Source organism: Scardinius erythrophthalmus (genome assembly GCF_964197995.2).
Source record: "Scardinius erythrophthalmus genome assembly, chromosome: 18".
In the NCBI taxonomy this organism is placed as follows: domain Eukaryota; kingdom Metazoa; phylum Chordata; class Actinopteri; order Cypriniformes; family Leuciscidae; genus Scardinius; species Scardinius erythrophthalmus.
In genome coordinates, this window is record NC_138238.1 from 2,205,698 (window position 1) to 2,224,711 (window position 19,014).

Below are 19,014 nucleotides of genomic sequence, written 5' to 3' on the forward strand. Positions count from 1 at the left end.
CACACCAGGCTGTCAGTCAGCCCTGTGCCAATAGACAGGAGAAGGGACAGGTAGAATTAGAAATATCTTAAAAATTAATGTTCTGTCATCATTTACTCACCCTCTGAAAAATCTCACATTTTTTTCAATACAACGATTCATAGTAAGTACAAAAAGGACATAAAAGCATCATAACAATAGTCCACATGACGTCTACTGAAGTCTTATGATCGATATATGTTAGAAACAGACTTAAAAGAGCTTAAAGAGCTTCTGTGAGTGGGTATGAAGTGAATAACTTAAATTTTTAAGTTTCACTGAAAGGGATACTTCAGCATTTAGCATTAAGCTTTGTATCAGTAGAAAACCTGTAGTATTTTCGAATGTCCGTGCTTCCCTCCCTCATGTCCCCCTGAGACGAGAGATTTATGTAGTTTTTGTCTGGAAAAAATCCTCAGATGACGCAAAAATCGTCATTTTGCGTCATCAGAGGATTTTCTGGCCAGAGGCGAGAGACTACAGCCAGTAGGAGGAGCTCATCCCGCATGTTCTCAACCCGCCCATAGAGGGAGGGATCTCACTCACAGAATGTACACACAGTGCCAGCCATCTTTTTTTTGGAAGCTAAGCTAACAGGCTCTTGTTCTGTGGAGAAAGCAGAGTAGTAGGGGTTACCATCCTCTTAGGGCAGCGAAGCAAGTGCATTCTGGGAGTTGTAGTCTTTCATCCACATGAGCCAAAAATACATTTTCTGGCTTTTCTCAGTCTAGAAGGCACCAACTTCTAAAATAATTTCACATTTCTACTACATAAATGACCCAATTTAAATACACATTCATCTTTCCAGCGGTGAAATATCCCTTTTTAAGTAACAATAGTAACAACTCTATAAAAACACGAGGGAGAGTAAATGTGTTGCTTTTGTCCTCATCTTACAGCCTGTCACGGGGCCGTTCTCCTCCTCTTCATCCTGTCTTCCTCTCTCAGTCTATATTTATCTCAGTTCTGCTTGACTCCTTTCTAGTCTGTCTGTTCTTCTGCCCCATTTCTCTCCTTTCTCTTCCTCCTGCTCCAGATGTGCGTTGCGTAACAGGTCTAACCTGAAGCTTTCTCGAGCTCAGAGATCGTGGTTTGCGTCTTTACGGATCCTGAGGTTTGTCCACTACGCAGTGAGAACACAAACAAACCATGTTTCAGCTCAGTTTTTGCTGTTCAAGTGAATTTATCTGATGTGATTTGCTTTTCTTTCTATGCCGTGTCTCTTTAAAAGCATGCTATTTAAAGGAGTGCTCAACCGAAAACATCTGTGACAACTGATCAGTAAAACTGATAAGAATTGATAATGAAAATAATTATGGACAATTTTTATTATTATTATTAGCGATTAATCACATATTTGTGAAAAGCACATTTCTATGTAGGAAACGCACACCTGAACATGCACAGATTGAGCTTCTGCGGGACAAGCGTAACTTACAACTTTCTATGTTAAATGTAGGTTTAAAATGCTACTTGTAATGCATGCAATTATATTTAATGAGAGAAGTAACAAGTTTTATTGAGTGATTTTTAACCTTAAAACTGTGGCAAGCAGCTGTTTTTTGTGTAGAATGTAATGTTTTTATATTAACCATTTTTGCACATAATGTATAGCATACCCTATAGAGCTTAATATTAATAATATAAGTTTAATATTGCATTTACACTTACATTTGGCAGACGTTTTAATCGCTTTGAAATCATGTCTGTAGCTTTTCATACACTAAGCGACCAGTCAGAATAATTTTCTGTTTGGCAGAATGTCACAGATTAAGAACTTTTGAAATTTTGGTAGATCATACAGCAACTGTTATCATATACATAACTGAACATGGCAGTTAATGCACGTGTGTGTGTAGATTAGATTTTTTTGGTTTTGTTGGATGTTGAAGCTCATATTGTGTGTTTTGGCGTTTCAGGCCGTACATAGAAGAGCCACGATGTGTCACTATCCCCAAAGGGGCGGAGCCTCTGGGCATCTCCATCGTGGGCGGGGAGAATGGCGGGATTTTTGTTTCCAAGGTAACGGGGGGCAGCATCGCTCAACAGCACCATCTGGAGTTTGGAGATCAGCTGCTCGAGGTGGGTTAGAAAACGCATAGAAATAAAGAGCTTCCTTTTAAATAGAAAACATGTGAATCTCTCCTTTTGTCTCCCTTTAGTTTAACGGCATTAATCTCAGGAACGCCACGGAGCAGCAGGCGAGACTCATCATTGGGCAGCAGTGTGACATCATCACCATACTGGCACAGTACAACCCACACATGTACCAACTGGGCAATCACTCTCGCTCTAGGTACACACACACACACACACACACACCACATGTGACTCTCTGGTGCTTCACAATCCTGACATGGCAAGTCAACTTTATTTGTATAGCGCTTTCCACTATATGGTTTCAAAGCAGCTTTACAGAAAAGCTTGGTACTAATATTAATATCTTCATGCCTTATAGTTGAATTTAGCAGATTAGAGCTGGGCGATAATATAGTTTACATTTTGTGATGATACAAGCAATCAAGCAGTTGATTTGCTATATACCGTATTGTTCCAAATATAAGACGATGTTTTTTTCTTAGATATACATCTGAAAAAAAAAAAATGGGCTTGTCTTATATTCAGGGTCTAGACCACAGGTGTCAAACTCAGTTCCTGGAGGGCCACAGCCCTACACAGTTTTGTTCCAACCCTGCTTCAACACACACACACACACCTGCAGTTTTCAAATAAGCCTGAAGGACTTGATTGATTGATTAGCTGATCAGGTGTGTTTAATTAGGGTTGAATCTAAACTCTGCAGGGCTGTGGCCCTCCAGGAACTGAGTTTGACACCCCTGGTCTAGACTCTTACATTTCAATAATACACCCGCAACAATAGGTGGCGCCAAATACGCGTAAAACGAGTGTGCCAAGAAATGCAGTGTGTTGTTAGAAGATTACGAGCGCAAAAAGACCGTCTTAAAACCTCACCGTCTAAGAGCCGCCTGACTGTCATGTTTACGTGCCTCGCGGACTGGACCAAACTTCCCCCGTACGTGATTTTAAAACGTTAAGACGGCACCCAAATTTCACCTCTACTATTGATGATGTTTTGGTAGCTACATGGTTTTCACTATTAGATGGATAGCCTAATTGTTATATAGGCCTAATTCAGGTGGACTACAGGTTATTTTTATGGTATGTCATTTTTAAATGTGATCATTGGTACATTTTACCAGTGTTTACCATACTTTCAATACAAAAATTTAAATATGACAGTTATTTCCAAATAAAAGAATTTTCAATTAAAAGAATAAGATTTGGTCTCCTAAAAACCTTTTTCCAAAAGGTACATCTTGAAAACGGTGGGTGGTCTTATATTCTGAACAATACGGTACTACTAGGCTGTATTACATGGTTGAATGTTTCAATCATATCGCCCAACCCTCCGCTGTTTAGCAGGAGTTTTGAAAGTAGTCATGGCATAATATTCATTACTTAAATGAGCTCATTGTTTCTGCCTGTAATTATTACATTGTTTAAATTAATAATTTTTTTGCTAGCTATACAAATAAAAGTGAATTGAATTGAATTGATTAATACTTATCCATGTCAACCATTGCTGTCAGCTCCCGGATGGAGTCGTCCATAAGCTCTCACTCCACACCCGGGACCCCCGAGACGCTCAGCGAACAGGACGAGGGCACCGTGACTCCGCCCTCCAAACAGGCCACGCCCACATCCAGCCCTCGCAGCGCCGACAGGTATAACGCATTATTTTTCTAGCGCTGTCATCAGTGTGAACCAAGTGTGCTGCACAAGTGCTGAAAAGTGAAGCCAAAGCGTCCCGATCGCCCCCCCCCCCCCCCCCCGGTGGCTGGTCCCAGTATAGCTCATAAGCCCCGCCCTCCCCATGAAGTCTAATGGGACATGATCAAATACATTAAACATTAAACAATCAAATAAATTTTTTCCAAAGATATTTTATGTAATTTTAGATCTTTTCTATCATGCTGATGTAAGTTTAAGTGTTTGTTTTTTTAAATAAGTTTGGTCTTAGTTATTTGATGCTATAAAAACGGAAATATGACGTCATGATTGACAGCTGTGATTTACAGCTTTCTAAACTAAGTCACTGAGGCACCAACTGACTTTTTGGGGGATTTTCGGGAGGAGATTGGAGCTTCAGCTTTAATTGGAGCTTCTACATGTCCATAACTTTGTACAAACCGTTTCTGAGAGAGTGAGGGCGGGACCTTGATATCGCGACTCCACTTCACATTCGTGTGTGTGTGTGTGTGTGTGTGTGTGTGTGTGTGTGTGAGGGCGGGACCTTGATATCGCCACTTCACTTCACATTCGTGTGTGTGTGTGTGTGTGTGTGTGTGTGAGGGCGGGACCTTGGTATCGCGACTCCACTTCACATTCGTGTGTGTGTGTGTAAGTGAGGGCGTGACCTTGATATCGCAACTCCACTTCACATTTGTGTGTGTGTGTGTGTGTGTGAGAGTGAGGGCGGGACCTTGATATCGCAACTCCACTTCACATTCGTGTGTGTGTGTGAGTGGGGGCGTGACCTTGATATCGCGACTCCACTTCACGTTCGTGTGTGTGTGTGTGTGTGTGAGAGTGAGGGCGTGACCTTGATATCGCGACTCCACTTCACATTCGTGTGTGTGTGTGTGTGTGTGTGTGTGTGTGTGTGTGTGTGAGGGCGGGACCTTGATATCGCCACTTCACTTCACATTCGTGTGTGTGTGTGTGTGTGTGTGTGTGAGGGCGGGACCTTGATATCGCGACTCCACTTCACATTCGTGTGTGTGTGTGTAAGTGAGGGCGTGACCTTGATATCGCAACTCCACTTCACATTTGTGTGTGTGTGTGTGTGTGTGAGAGTGAGGGCGGGACCTTGATATCGCAACTCCACTTCACATTCGTGTGTGTGTGAGGGCGGGACCTTGATATCGCGACTCCACTTCACGTTCGCGTGTGTGTGTGAGTGAGGGCGTGACCTTGATATCGCGACTCCACTTCACGTTCGTGTGTGTGTGTGTGAGAGTGAGGGCGTGACCTTGATATCGCGACTCCACTTCACGTTCGTGTGTGTGTGTGTGTGTGTGTGTGAGTGAGGGCGTGACCTTGATATCGCGACTCCACTTCACGTTCGTGTGTGTGTGTGTGTGTGTGTGTGTTCTTGTTCTTCTATCCCGGTGGGGACTTCAACCTGAATGCACACAGACTCGTGGGGACTCGTGTCACCGTGGGGACCTAAATTGAGGTCCCCACCGGCAAAGCCCCCTAGGCACCTCCCAGACAGTGTCTAGACCCGCCCCATGCAGTTTTTTCTGAAGTCCTCATGAGGACCGTTTTCAAGACAAAAATCTGTGTGAGTGTGTATCTATGCGCCCCTGGTGGTCACACAGAGTATTGCTGTCCCCACGAGTCACATTGTTCTTGAAAAGTGTGTCACTCTCTAGCGCCCTATTGGGGGTATTGGTCAATAATGAAATTAAAGTATTTAATAATAGTAATAGTAAGATATGAGTTAATAGGGTATATATATATATATTTATACTGGATATTAGTATACTATTTAGTTATTTATATTACTTTATAAAATAAACATAATTAAATAAATTTACTGTTGATACACTAGAATGAAGATTCTGGATAGACTGAGCCACAAACTAAATATTATTTTTTTAATTTAGCAAATTCTTCAAATGATTAGAATACAACAGATCTCTTAAAAATGCCATTCATGTAATTAATCAGGGATCTACAGTATCTATATTCATATACTCATTATTGATGACAATAGGAAAGAAATCAAATGAGGTTTGCCAACTCCAGGGTTTCAGTCTCGCCTCTCCGTGGACTGTTGTATTGGGGGGGGGGGGGATTATATACTAAATCTAAATCAATTAATTAAATTAATTAATAATTAATTAATTAATTAATTAATTAATTAATTAATTAATTAATTAATTAATTAATTAATTAGTTAAAAACACTCCAAAGTGATTTTGTTAATGTAATTATAATACATTATTATATCATTACTATAATATGTAATTATCATTTAATTCTAAACTAATTAAATCATGATCAGTAAATGATAATAGTTTTTCCACTCTGGGATACCCTTCTGACAGAGCCTTTCTGCATACATTACACAGAATCAAAGAGGAGCATATATATATTAATAAATGAACAGGCCCTGACAATATACAATCTTTGTTTCTAAAATTGGCAGCTGCTGTTATTTCTAATCTTCTGGCTTTTTTAATTAAGTATATCACAAATGGGATTCAACATATTTTGGTCTGTTTTTGTAATTCCTTTGCACAAATGGTGTGATATTTGATACACACATTCTCTGTGCTCTCTCAAAAGCCTTAAAAGTGAACTACTAACACACTATTTATAAAAATGTTTCATGCCTTTATTATCTGGTAAATGCTAGCCGCTAGGCTAACAGAGCAGCACATGACACCCTTATCATACCTCATATCTCACAGTATATCAGTAGTCTTCAACACCCTGTGCCTTACCTCTCCCTAACCCTAACCCTAGCAGCACATTACACCCTCATCATACCTCATATCTCACAGTTTATATAGTCTTCAACCCCGTGTGCCTTACTAGATGCTGTGAGCTAGCAGAGAGAGACTGACACTGCTTTAGCAGAACTCTCAGCAGAAGAGTGCTCAGTGTGAGAGAACGGGCCAGACACAGCTCTTCTCATGAAGCTAACGGAAGTGAACAGCACAGCGTGAGAGATAAACAGATGTAGAAATAATCTACTGATCCAGCATCCAGATGTGCTGCTGTAAAGCAGAAGAGGGGCAATGATGGCTAGCTAAGAACATGGCTAATGCCCCTGTGCTGCTGAGGTAAGCATGTGCCAGCGTCTGCGCTCCCGTTCCCAGTGTCACAGCAGGAGCAGCCACAGGCCACAGTGGAGGACTGACCATCACCAGTCCTGTTAGCAGAGCAGATAATAGAGCCAGCAGGGCATGAAGCAGAGGTGCTGTCAGCATCTGGATGTGGTGGACCAGTACCCTGACCCTAACCTGACCCGACCCCACCCTAACCCTAATGCTGTCAGCATCTGGATGTGGTGGACCAGTACCTCTCCCTGACCTTAACCCTAACCCTAACCCTAGCTGCACATTGACCTCTGGGTCCAGATGTTGGTGAGAGCAGGTGCTAAATCATTATGGCTAATCTGACCAGGTGAACTCAGATCCTGGACATGATGAGCACTGTGTCATAATCACTAGTCTAACACACACCAGTGTATGGATGTATGCAGTACACATGCAAACGTAAATGTCTACAACACACTCTTATTTCTGTTTAAGTTAGGTGTTACTCTAAGTAGTTTCATGTCATTGTGGGAGAATCTGCTCCAGTGCTGAGCCGGAAGGGTTCCCAGTGTGGAGAAACTGCTTCAGCGTTTGTTGAATTATTTTTACTATGTGTTATTCTTACCATAAATGAAATCACGTGATAGTGTTTTTAACTTGAATTGACAGTTAATTTATGTAGTTTGCAAATAAAGTCTTTCTCCATTCTCCTCTACCTGGCGAACTGCTGTTTAGGTGAGCGCATTTACATGTACATTTATTAATTTAGCAGACGCTTTTATCCAGAGCGACTAATGAGGAATACAACAAGCAGTGTGTCTGGAGAGAAAGCAGTAGCAGGAGAAGTGCTAGCAATACATGGTGTCAGTCATTATCTTGAACAGCAAGGAGAGCACTTTCTGTGAAGATGTTTGTTGTTATTTTAACAGTAGTGAGGAGGAGAATGCAGTTAAAGAGTTTCAGAATCAGTATACACAGTTTCTAAAGGACGTTATCGTGTGCGGAGGCCTCGTATCCATAATAAGCCTCACTGCTTTCAAACCTATTTTATTTATTTGATCTCCTCTCAGAGGGTAAAAATAATATCTGTTCTGGTGAGTACAAGGTCTACTAATATTTTTTTTATTTTTTTTTATTTTTATGAATGTCAATCTTTTTGTGAGTTGTTTTAAAAGTTCCAAATTGGTTCCATTCATTAATGTGTTTTTTTTAAATATCACATTTAATATGTATTTTAACATCTACATTCTGAAATTTTATTTGTACTTAAAAAAAAACATATCTGAATTTGAGCAGAAAATGTATTTCTTTTATAACATAATATATCCTATACACTATATTATCAGAGCATATGTGCATACATCATTTTTTAAAATAATACAAAAACTGCACAAGAATTTTTTTTTTCGCGGGTAATAAACATAGCTATATATATAGTGCGCCGAGTGAATGTCAGTAATGGCGGACCCAGATCACACAGAACCTGAGGTTCGAGTCCCCACCGCGACCGTCCCCTCCCCCACTCTCCCGGGTCTCCCCCCCCCCCCCCGCGTCTCACACCTGCGACACTCAGATGCTCGAGAGGCAGGGATGAGACGGACACGGCGAGATGGAGACGAGAGGAGACGAGACATCCGACGAAAAAGTAAGTTTTTGACTTTTTGTACAAGGTTCTCAAAATAATATGGTGCTGTTTATTTAACTTATTGTTTGCACATATATCGTAACGTAAATGTCACGTCATTTTATTTTCCATAGCGCTTTTCACATTAATCATAATCTCAAAGCAGCTTTGCATAAAGTATAGATTAATCTACCAAAATGAAAATAATGATAGTCTAACAATAATATATTAATTAGGGCTTTAGATTCCTAAGAGTCTTAAGCTCATGTTTTAAGGCCACAGTTAGGATTGCATAGGTGACTGCATTTTTAGCGGTAATCCGCTTTTAAACTTCGCCTAATTTAATATGTTGTTGTCTTTGTTACTTCTGAAAGACATATTTTGCGTCCCTGTTACTTCACCTAGATGTTTAGCTCACTTTTGGTAACATTAATCTAAGATGGCCAGGAGTTGCATCTTTTGCGGCCTACACGTGCAGCCATGAGGAGTCTGAGGCCAGGCCTGAGATTCATGCGTTTTATCACTATAAACACTAATAATGGGTTTCAAAAAAGCAAGAGGGAAGTTAAATTCAGAACAATTTTTTCTACTTCTGTAATGCAGTTTTCAAGATCAGACAATAAATGGCATTTATTTTCAGTATTGTATTGGCTTATGTTACAGTGTCAATTACTTTAATACATTGCCAAATTTTATCATTGCAGTTTTAAATACAGTGTAATGTGATGTTTGACCATGATGTCTGACTGTCTATGACACATGTGCTTGCAGACTAACGTTACGAATGGCAGCTCTGGATGCACAGGTGAGATAATGCAACGCATTCTCACTCTAGGGCGTCAGTTGCTTTTGACGTCGCGTCTACATCGAACGCACATGGCATCCTAGGGCGTCATATACTGACGCGCCTTCTGGCCCATATATATCTGCGTCTCATATTGACGCTAAAGGGTGCCATGTGCGTTCGATATAGAGGCGATGTCAAAAGCGTCAGTATATGACGCCTTGGGCATTCTCATCCTAGGGCGTCATATACTGACGCGCCTTCTGGCCCATATCTATCTGCGTCTCATACTGACGCTAAAGGGTGCCATGTGCGTTCGATATAGAGGCGATGTCAAAAGCGTCAGTATATGACGCCTTGGGCATTCTCATCCTAGGGCGTCATATACTGACGCGCCTTCTGGCCCATATCTATCTGCGTCTCATATTGACGCTAAAGGGTGCCATGTGCGTTCGATATAGAGGCGATGTCAAAAGCGTCAGTATATGACGCCTTGGGCATTCTAATCCTAGGGCGTCATATACTGACGCTTTTGACATCGCCTCTATATCGAACGCACATAGTAGGTTACAAAACACATTTTACTCATTTGTGGTACGCTATGTCAAATTGTAGTGCGTCATTTATTACTTAAAATAGCCTAATTCTTAAAGCTTATATATGTAGCTTAATGAGCCAGAGTAACCAAGGTTTTTAAAAGCACAATCTTGGAGAAAAAGAAATATCCATCATAGCCCCCCATGCGCCCTCCTTTCATTCTCTTGCAACACCATGCCAAGTTCATGGATGTGCATGAAATTCAATTTTTTAATCTGCTATCTTTTGTTTAGGTAAATAATGTTTTAATTAATAACCGGTCAGTTTAAATAGAAGTTTAGAGGCCACTACATTATCACAAAGTAATTAAGGGATGATTGTAGTAATTAATATAATCTAAGGTTGATTTTTGTAAACTTACATTTTTTTTTGTTATAACTTGATCTGTACATTTTCTTTACGGTTTGATAAAAAAATAAAACAGATCATCTGTTAGAAATTAAAGTCAAGTAGGTGATTATATCTGCTTATTTTAGTGAAAAAGTTCATTTAAAAAAACATTTCAGTATTTTTACTTTTTTGTTAAACATTTGAGACGCTTTCAAAGGACAGAAGATTTGGTATTGTGGCATTAAACGAGATAAATATGTCTAGCCATATGATCATGTTATTGTGAAACCAAGTGTACTTTTCTTCATGTTCAATATAAAGATAAAAAAATACCTCGCTGATATCTAAAAAATGTATTTTACATGCATTCATCGTTGGTGAAAATGAATTTCTAATGGCTAAATAAATTTGGCCAATTATCCCTAAACTTGACATGTTAGTAATGTCCAGTTACTGAACCACTGATATAATTAACTTCGTGCTGAGGAAATACAACATGTTGTCCTGTGTACTGTCAATTTCAGCCGATACGATAGTTAAGTTTTTGTTGTAATTTTTTATCATTGTATGAAATTAAAAGTCACAGTTCACATTAAATTTGTGGTAAATACAGGTTTTGCTAAATTGGTGTCATTGATATCAGCCTTATTTTGATATACTTATTTTAAATGTATTAGTTTGTTATTCGATACTGATGATTCTCTTGTTTAAGCCTAATCCTATAGACCTTATGTAGCTCGTTGTCTTTTGTCTTCCGGTCTGTATTTTCACAGCGATCTTGTCTATTTATGAATGAACGGCTCGTTTTAAAATCTTCCCGTTCTACTGACATTTGTTAAGACATCTTCGTTAACTTTACATTAAGAAAATCCACTTCAAAAGCTAATTACTCCTGGAGAGCGAATGCCAGAGAGATATACAGAGCGTCCGCAAAAACGGAAGTTCAAAGACAATATTCTAAAGATGCAGCGCGCTTGTTTCTCTGGTGCATAAGGGCTATAGTAGGAGGAAGTAAAATGGAAAAATATTTTAAATAACAATACTTTTTTTGTCTTTGTGATTTACATTGCAGTGAATGATGTGACAGATGATGTGACAGATGATGTGACAGAAGAGAAAACAAAGGTAGGCTATATCCACAGATAAACATATATATATCTGCCATCTGAAATTTTCTTATAGAATGATCATTTTTATCAAGCTTGTATATTTAAGTTCTGTAATTTCACTTAAATTACAATTAATAGGTAATCTTCATTGTCATTTAAGTGAAATTATTGAATTTAAATATACAAGCTTGATAAAAATGATCATTCTAGAAGAATCTGCCATCTGCCATCAGGGTTATATAAATAAAACTGTTGGTTGAGGTAAGGGACAAAACAGTTTTAGAAGTTAGTTTTTAGTTTTTATTATTTAATACTACATTATTATAAATTGATATATTTCTAGATTAAGGTCTCAGCTAATGACCCATATAAGGGAACAGGTTTTTCTGAAAATGAAATAACTTCGTTAGACGCATTAAAAAGCATGCTATTTTAATTTGATTCATCCAACAGCAGTGTAAAGTATGTTATAATGTAATTATTGTGTTCAGTAAAGGAGCTGACTGACTAACTGATTGACAAGACAACAAATTTATCAACTAACTAACTATATAGTTGGCAACCAACTGAACCTATACCGGACAAACACAATTGTGACGCTGGATCACAAAACCAGTCTTAAGTTGCACGGGTATATTTGTGGCAATAGCCAACAATACACTGTATGGGTCAAAATTATCGATTTTTCTTATGCGAAAAATCATTAGGATATTAAGTAAAGATTATGATCCATGAAGATATTTTGTAAATTTCCTACCTCAAATATATGGTTAATGAGGATAGGAGCAGGCTTCACTCAATTTTTGATAATACACTTTTTAGAGTGCTGGCCTAAAAATATAATACATAAGAATAGGACAGAGGCCGCACTATGCATAAACGTTGTGCAACGAATAAAAAACGTTTATGCATAGTGCGGCCTCTGTCCTATTCTTATCTACCTCAAATATATAAAACATTTATTTTTGTGAGTGGATGCAGCACAATCGCCAATAGAAATGGACAACTTTAAAGGCGATTTTCTCAATATTCAGATTTTTCTGGACCCTCAGATTCCAGATTTTCAAATAGTTGTATCTCAGCCAAATATTGTCCTGTCCTGGCAAACCATACATCAATGGAAAGATTATGTATTCAGATTTTTGTGGTTTTGTGGTCCAGGGTCACAATTGTGTTACAGGACACTGTATCCATAACTAAGACATTTCTAATTTGAGAAATTCTATTTTAATTCTATTTTATCCTTTTATTTTGCTGCTCTTTATGAGTTGTTCCGTGGAATATAGGGGATCCCCTGTGGCTCACATGGTAGAGTGTTTGCTGTCAACTAGGGCTGTCAATCTTCCTCTATAATGCTATTCGAATTCCATTCCTTATTTTATTCAATATTCGAATAATATTCGAATATTAAATGCTCAAATGTATCCTATTATTAATATTTACGACATTACACAGTCTTATGGATCGCCAATGCGTGATGTTGATCGGTCTCATATCTTCACAGATAAACCGTGTCAGTTTGTCTGTTATTGCCTTTTATTACATGGCTTGGTTGAATTCTAATGTAGAATGCTGTCAAAGAGTATAGAAGTACTTCTATACTCTTTGATGCGGTCTGTTATTTCTTGATAACAGACCGCTGCGAGTGCGAAGTATAACACGCATTGCCATGAAAAACAGCGTTGCTATGGACGCGGAACGGTCTATGTTCTTTAGCGGAAGCAGTACAATCGTTTTTAAATCAATAAACTCCTTTTTAAATCAATATTTTGTGTCAAATTGTTTATTTATTTTGTATAGCCATGTAATAAGTTCAGCCTGTCGGGGTTGTTATTCGCTATAACAACCGCCTCGCTATAATCCCTTAACGTGCGGACAGCTCGTAACCGTGATGAGGAGAGAGGTAGAAAAGAATAATTCTTGCCTGTTTTAGCGGCGGTTCCTCGGACAGATCGCCTAGCTTGTCAGGGTGTAACGTTGTCAGTTTTTCCATTAAGGGTTTGAAATCCAAACACCTTCAACACATCGCTTCTCAAATTGTCAGGAGTGGTGATCTCCGTTTTCGTGCATACATTGCTCTCCGCGATTTTTGACAGTATTGTTATGATACTGCGTGCGTGGATAACGTGCACAATTGTGTTACGATTCAAAAACGTTATTGTTCATCTGACGAAACAAAAGCATTTCATTTTCACATGCGCACAAGAAAGGCAAGATTGCATTTTTTTTTTTAATGTACAAAAGCAATATTCGAATAGGAACTTCAGCATTCGAATAGTATTGATTTTTTAAATATTCGAATTATATTCGAATTTCGGAATTCGTTCCAACAGCCCTACTGTCAACAATAAATCCTTATTTGAAGGTTCAGTTCTGGAGGTAGCATAAATGGCAAAAGAAAAGCTTCCAAAAACCTTTTTTGTTTGTTTGTTTTGTAGGTTCAAAGCTGTCACTTGGGTCACCTCCAGAAACTTAGAGCACATCACAATGCTTGTGAATACCGATACATGAAGGCGCACACAAAAACTGTAAATGATGAACGGGAGAAGACCATGTTTTTATATCAGAGCATGAAAACAAAGGTTAGTTGTATTAAATGCTTTCGTTTATATACCTTCGGTTGCTAGGTCATTCTTATGTTCGTAAAACAAGTGAACGTTGGGGCATTTTTCAACATCATAACATTGAGCTTGCCGTTTTCAGTCAGCAGGCCCTTCTAGTCAGCAGTTGGCCCACACATTGGTAATTTGTTGGCATGCAGTAGAGGGCCTGGGTTAGATTTGAGCCCAGGTCACAGTGCTCAGTCTGTACCCTAGACAGTGAGCCACAGGGTTCCCCAAAATAAAGCCACAGATCCGCCCATTGCAAGGCCTCTTCAGAAGCCTCATGAATGTTCTTGATAGCTCTTCTTCCCTTTAAAACCGAGAAGTTTTAGAGTCTGCTGAACTAATTTCCCAGCAAAGCTCTGACATCCAACTTCAACTGGCTCGCACAGAGATCTCCCGCCATTGCTCCAACACATTGAGACGAGCTCTTCATATTTTGCTGTATTATCCTGTCAATCCTGTCTTTAGAGCACAGTTAGTTAGAATATTACTGGAAGAACAGTTTGAGTGTGCTTACTGATATTTAGGATTGCTTGTTTAATATTCTTTTACTAAGAGAGCTATTATTTGTCCAGACAAATCAGTGGAGTCCACTAATGAAGTTGAACAACCATCCAAAGGTAATACGATTTAAATTAAACAGGAGGATTATGAAGACTTCTGATATTGTTTTCCTTTTAAAGAACCAGTACTTTATGATTTGCATGGTTTCACTTGCTTTTATTTTTTTTCATATCATTTCATATCAAAATAAACCCCAATATATTTGGTAAATTAGATGTATGGCACAATTACTGGTATCCATTTAGTCAGCATTTTGTGCCATTACTGTATATTATCTGTATTTAAAGTCTCCTCTGTTGTACTCATATGTTTTATAACAGGCAAGGATAAAGAACTGCAGCCAATTGGCAAGCACTTGGACAAACCACACACAACAAAGGGTAAGCTGTTTTTCAAATGTCTTATGAAATGTCACACTTTCCATTTTTTTGTGAAAGTCAGAATTAAGTCATTTTAATTGGAATCTACAAAGAGACCCATTTATATTGACAACAGGGTTCCCTTAAAGGGTTAGTTCACCTAAAAATGAAAGAATTCTGTCATTAATTACTCCCCATAATGTTGTTCCAAACCCGTAAGACATTTGTTCATCTTTGAAACACAAATGAAGTTATTTTTGACGCAATCTAAGAGGATTCTGATCCATTCATATGCAACAATGCCATTGCAACTTTCAAGGCCCAGAAAGTTAATAAAGACATTATTAAAATATGTGCACAAAAGGTTTTCTCATCGCTTCATAACTTGGACTATTTAACAATGTCTTTACTTCCTTTCTGGGCCTTGAAAGTTGTAGTGACGTTGCTGCCTATGTAAGGACCGAATCCTCTCGTATTTCATCAAAAATATCTTCATTTGTGTTTTGCAGATAAACTAGGGTCTAACAGGTTTGGAACGACATGAGGGAGAGTAATTAATGACAGAAGTTTCATTTTTGGGTGAACTAACCCTTTAAATTTAATGTGGAGGTCAAATTTGGTGAAAAGTGGAAAACGTCTTTGTTTCAGTGATCTGTGCTGATGGAGCTTTGTAACAGCAGCATGGCAGATCCAAAGTGGAGGAAGTGCTTATTTTACTGGCTACTTCTCTCCATACAGCGACTGTGTACGGACCATTTCTTAATCTACAAGTGTTGTATTGGACAGAACTGTCTGAGAATTCAGGCTCGCGACTAGATACCCTTACGGAATGAAAATATATTTCCAATATTTATGATCAATATATTATGATAAGTATATGGTGTAAATATACTTATTGGAGAAATGTATTCACAATATATTTACACTGTAAAATGTCATTAGTTGAGTGTACTTCGAAAACGTGGAAAACATTTATGGATTTGCTTAAATTTCAAGGGCGTTTTAATCAAATTTGAAAGTTTCTAATAGAATGACATACAAAAGAGTGTCGGGACAATGACTGTGAATTTATTTGTATTTATTCACTGAACTTTACTGAATAAATACAAAAAAACATCAACTTAACATAGAAGTTAATAGAAATCACTTCAATAGATTTCTACATTTTAAATAAAGCAACATGCAGCATATTCTCAATGTTTCTTGTTCTTCTGCTGATGTTATAATGTTATAAAGTCGAGAGCCCAACTAAAATCAAACACTGATCACAATCTGGTGACTAATATTATGTTATTTTCAATAAATCATCAACATCTAAATCTCAATCTAAATCTAAATGTTAATTCTCAGTAAGAACTTGTGTAGACGTCTGACAGAAATAAAGTCAGTCTGGTTAGTAATAAGTGAAGTTGGTAATGCTGTTTGTGGAGCTGTTTAACCCTCCTCTGCTGAGATCTTCACAGACCTGTTAGTGTTTAATGTTCTGTTGGGGTTTAAAGGGTTTGTGCTGAAGAACAGAGCCTGTGCTTCAGTCCAGCAGAAGATCAAGAAACATTGAGAATATGCTACATGTTGCTTTATCTAAATTGTATTGGAGTTATTCTTTTTTAAATGCATATATTCAGTGAAGTTTCAGACATGCACAAAGTATTTACAGTTTAATAAATAGAAATAAATACAAAGTCTATCATTGTCCCAACACCCTTAAGTCTTTGTACTAGTAACTTACAACTTTGATTAAAACACCCCCTTAAGAAATGTAAGGAAATCTTGTTCCTCGTGTTTTTGAAGTACACTCAATTAATGACATTTTACAGTGTAAATATATTTTAAATATATATTTTTCATAAATGAAAAGTGGCAATTCCTTGTGTATTATTCAATATATTGTATTTCATATATTTTTCAGTATATTTACACCATATAATAAATTGATCATAAATATGTAATTATATTTTCATTTCCAAGCAAAATCCTTATAATTGTGTTTTTTTTAGATCTGTTGCCGTTGGTCACCGTGGGCCAATATAATTTAAGCTTGGGTAAACCCCTCCCATTATGTGCAGCTTTAATTAGGTCCTATATCGTAAATGTTTCATTTCTAAAGGCTTAAACATGTAAAGAAAAGAAAAGGGAAAGGTCCTACAAATTTACTTCTTCAATTTCCCAAGCAGTCATTTATGGTTATGACCAATAAAACCTAAATATTTTGTCATGTTTGGCTTGGTCCATTTTCAGCCCAGATCCAATACACATCTTAGATAGTGACTAAATTACCAGCGATATTTTTGTCAAAATAGTCCTTATTAATACAGTATCACTGTTTATATTGTTACTAGGTATCATGCTTGCAAACATGTGCCAGAATTTACAGATTTTCAACCATGCGAACTAGATTTTAGCAAAAAAGTATGTATAAAACTGTGAGACAATGAGAGAAAAACTGAATACCATGTATTTATTTGATGTTATTCACGTTCATGTCGTGTGGGTTAACAATTACTTTTATCCCAATCACAATTACTAATAGCCTATTTATTTTTCTTTTATTCAGTATCTACACAAAACCCACGGAGAAAGTGGTCTAAAGAAGAGATCCAGGCTGTGGAAAAAACTCTGATGGACTACATCCACTCTGGGAAGGTTCCTGGTAAAGCCCAGTGCATGGAGTGCATTGAAAGGTCACCAGCGGCACTTCGGGGGAGAAGTTGGGAGGGGGTGAAATTTTATGTTAAGAATCGTATTGATGCCTTAAAGCGAAAAATGTAGAAGAAAAGGAAGATGTTTGTTGAAGGCAACAAGATGTTCAAAATGTGTTTCAAAACACAAGTTAAATAAATGTTCAAGAGCATTAAGAAATTGTAGATTCTTATTTTTGTTGTAATTACCCAAATTTCCAAACTTTTCTTGGGGAGGTTTATGGGGGGTTGTACATCAAATGTCTTCTACTCAAAAGAATTCAGTGTGGTCCAAAACTGTGGCACGTTTGCATACATTTTTTTAAAAAAAAACTAAATATTGCGAATTATTCCACAACGCATTAATACACATCGCACTCATTGGGTTTCATAGGTTTCTGTGCGTGAAATATTTTTAGGATGACGAATAAGAAAAAACACAAATAGCAAATAGCAATATATCTTGCAACCCTGTTGAATGCCAGCATGTGCTCTTGTTTTAATTCAGAGTTGATTCCAGTATGCACAAATAATTATTCAGCAAACACAATGATACCCGTGAACATTTCCTGCTTGCCATACAACATGACTGTCTTATTTATCCAAATGTAAACCTTTTCAGATTCTCAGTTGAAGAATAATAGATTCCTGTTAAACAGGAAGTGAGGTGAGGCTGTTGTCACTGTTTACATCCATACAAATGCTCTATTCAAATACAAGAGTTTATGGGAATTTGTAAATTGTAAAATAAAGTAAAAATCCATAAAAATATAAATATAGACAATTCTCCCTTTTAAACAACTCTTTAATGATGATGTAAACTTAATATTTATTGTTTATCTGGTACAAGTTTAAATTTGTATTAAAATTAGATAACCAAAAGCTAACTCATAATAGCGCCCCTCGTTGGTGGTTTGGGGTAAGACACAATAGGCAGGTCCCCACCGGAATAGAAAAACCAGACAAATATTCACCTTTTTAAAATTAAGAATTTCTGAAAAAAAAGTTGATTTTTGGGATTCAAAAATTCCCCCAGACACTTCTGACTAAAAATTATGGCTTTATTGTATTTAGAAATTGGTGTCCCCACGTGTCACCTTCTAGTCAGGAGTCCCCACGACGTAGCAAAAACAAGTATGTGTGTGTGTGTGTGTGTGTGTGAGTGAGGGCGTGACCTTGATATCGCGACTCCACTTCACGTTCGTGTGTGTGAGTGAGGGCGTGACCTTGATATCGCGACTCCTCTTCACATTCGTGTGTGTGTGTGTGTGTGTGTGTGTGTGTGTGTGTGTGTGTGTGTGTGTGTGAGTGAGGGCGGGACCTTGATATCGCGACTCCACTTCACGTTCGTGTGTGTGTGTGTGTGTGTGTGAGAGAGTGAGGGCGGGACCTTGATATCGCGACTCCACTTCACGTTCGTGTGTGTGTGTGTGTGTGTGTGTGTGAGAGAGTGAGGGCGGGACCTTGATATCGCGACTCCACTTCACGTTC

General features: G+C 38.0%; 2 protein-coding genes across 6 annotated transcripts in view; both read left to right on the forward strand.

The window, feature by feature from the left end:
• Positions 1 to 19,014, forward strand: part of dlg5b.1 (discs, large homolog 5b, tandem duplicate 1) — a 64,381-nt gene that overhangs the window by 36,436 nt on the left and 8,931 nt on the right. For 2 of the 4 annotated variants that reach the window (XM_081393610.1, XM_081393611.1), the window contains exons 21-25: positions 1 to 50; positions 1,055 to 1,132; positions 1,938 to 2,100; positions 2,181 to 2,314; positions 3,630 to 3,764. The exon at positions 1 to 50 is cut by the window's left edge and continues 110 nt beyond it. In XM_081393610.1, coding sequence (XP_081249736.1) covers positions 1 to 50; positions 1,055 to 1,132; positions 1,938 to 2,100; positions 2,181 to 2,314; positions 3,630 to 3,764 — 560 coding nt within the window. The remainder of the gene's footprint in view (positions 51 to 1,054; positions 1,133 to 1,937; positions 2,101 to 2,180; positions 2,315 to 3,629; positions 3,765 to 19,014) is intronic. The other 2 variants (XM_081393612.1, XM_081393613.1) reach the window with 1 other exon arrangement.
• On the forward strand, positions 8,331 to 17,702 carry LOC308707287 (uncharacterized protein). 2 transcript variants are annotated; one of them, XM_081393620.1, is made up of 7 exons: positions 8,333 to 8,517; positions 9,268 to 9,301; positions 11,280 to 11,332; positions 13,755 to 13,898; positions 14,498 to 14,542; positions 14,807 to 14,866; positions 17,400 to 17,702. In XM_081393620.1, the coding sequence occupies exons 1-7, from the start codon at positions 8,482 to 8,484 to the stop codon at positions 17,463 to 17,465; spliced, it is 438 nt and encodes a 145-aa protein (XP_081249746.1). In that variant the 5' UTR covers positions 8,333 to 8,481; the 3' UTR covers positions 17,466 to 17,702. The 2 variants fall into 2 exon arrangements, with proteins under 2 accessions (XP_081249747.1, XP_081249746.1); XM_081393621.1 differs by lacking the exon at positions 13,755 to 13,898 and having other exon boundaries at positions 8,331 to 8,517; positions 17,400 to 17,698.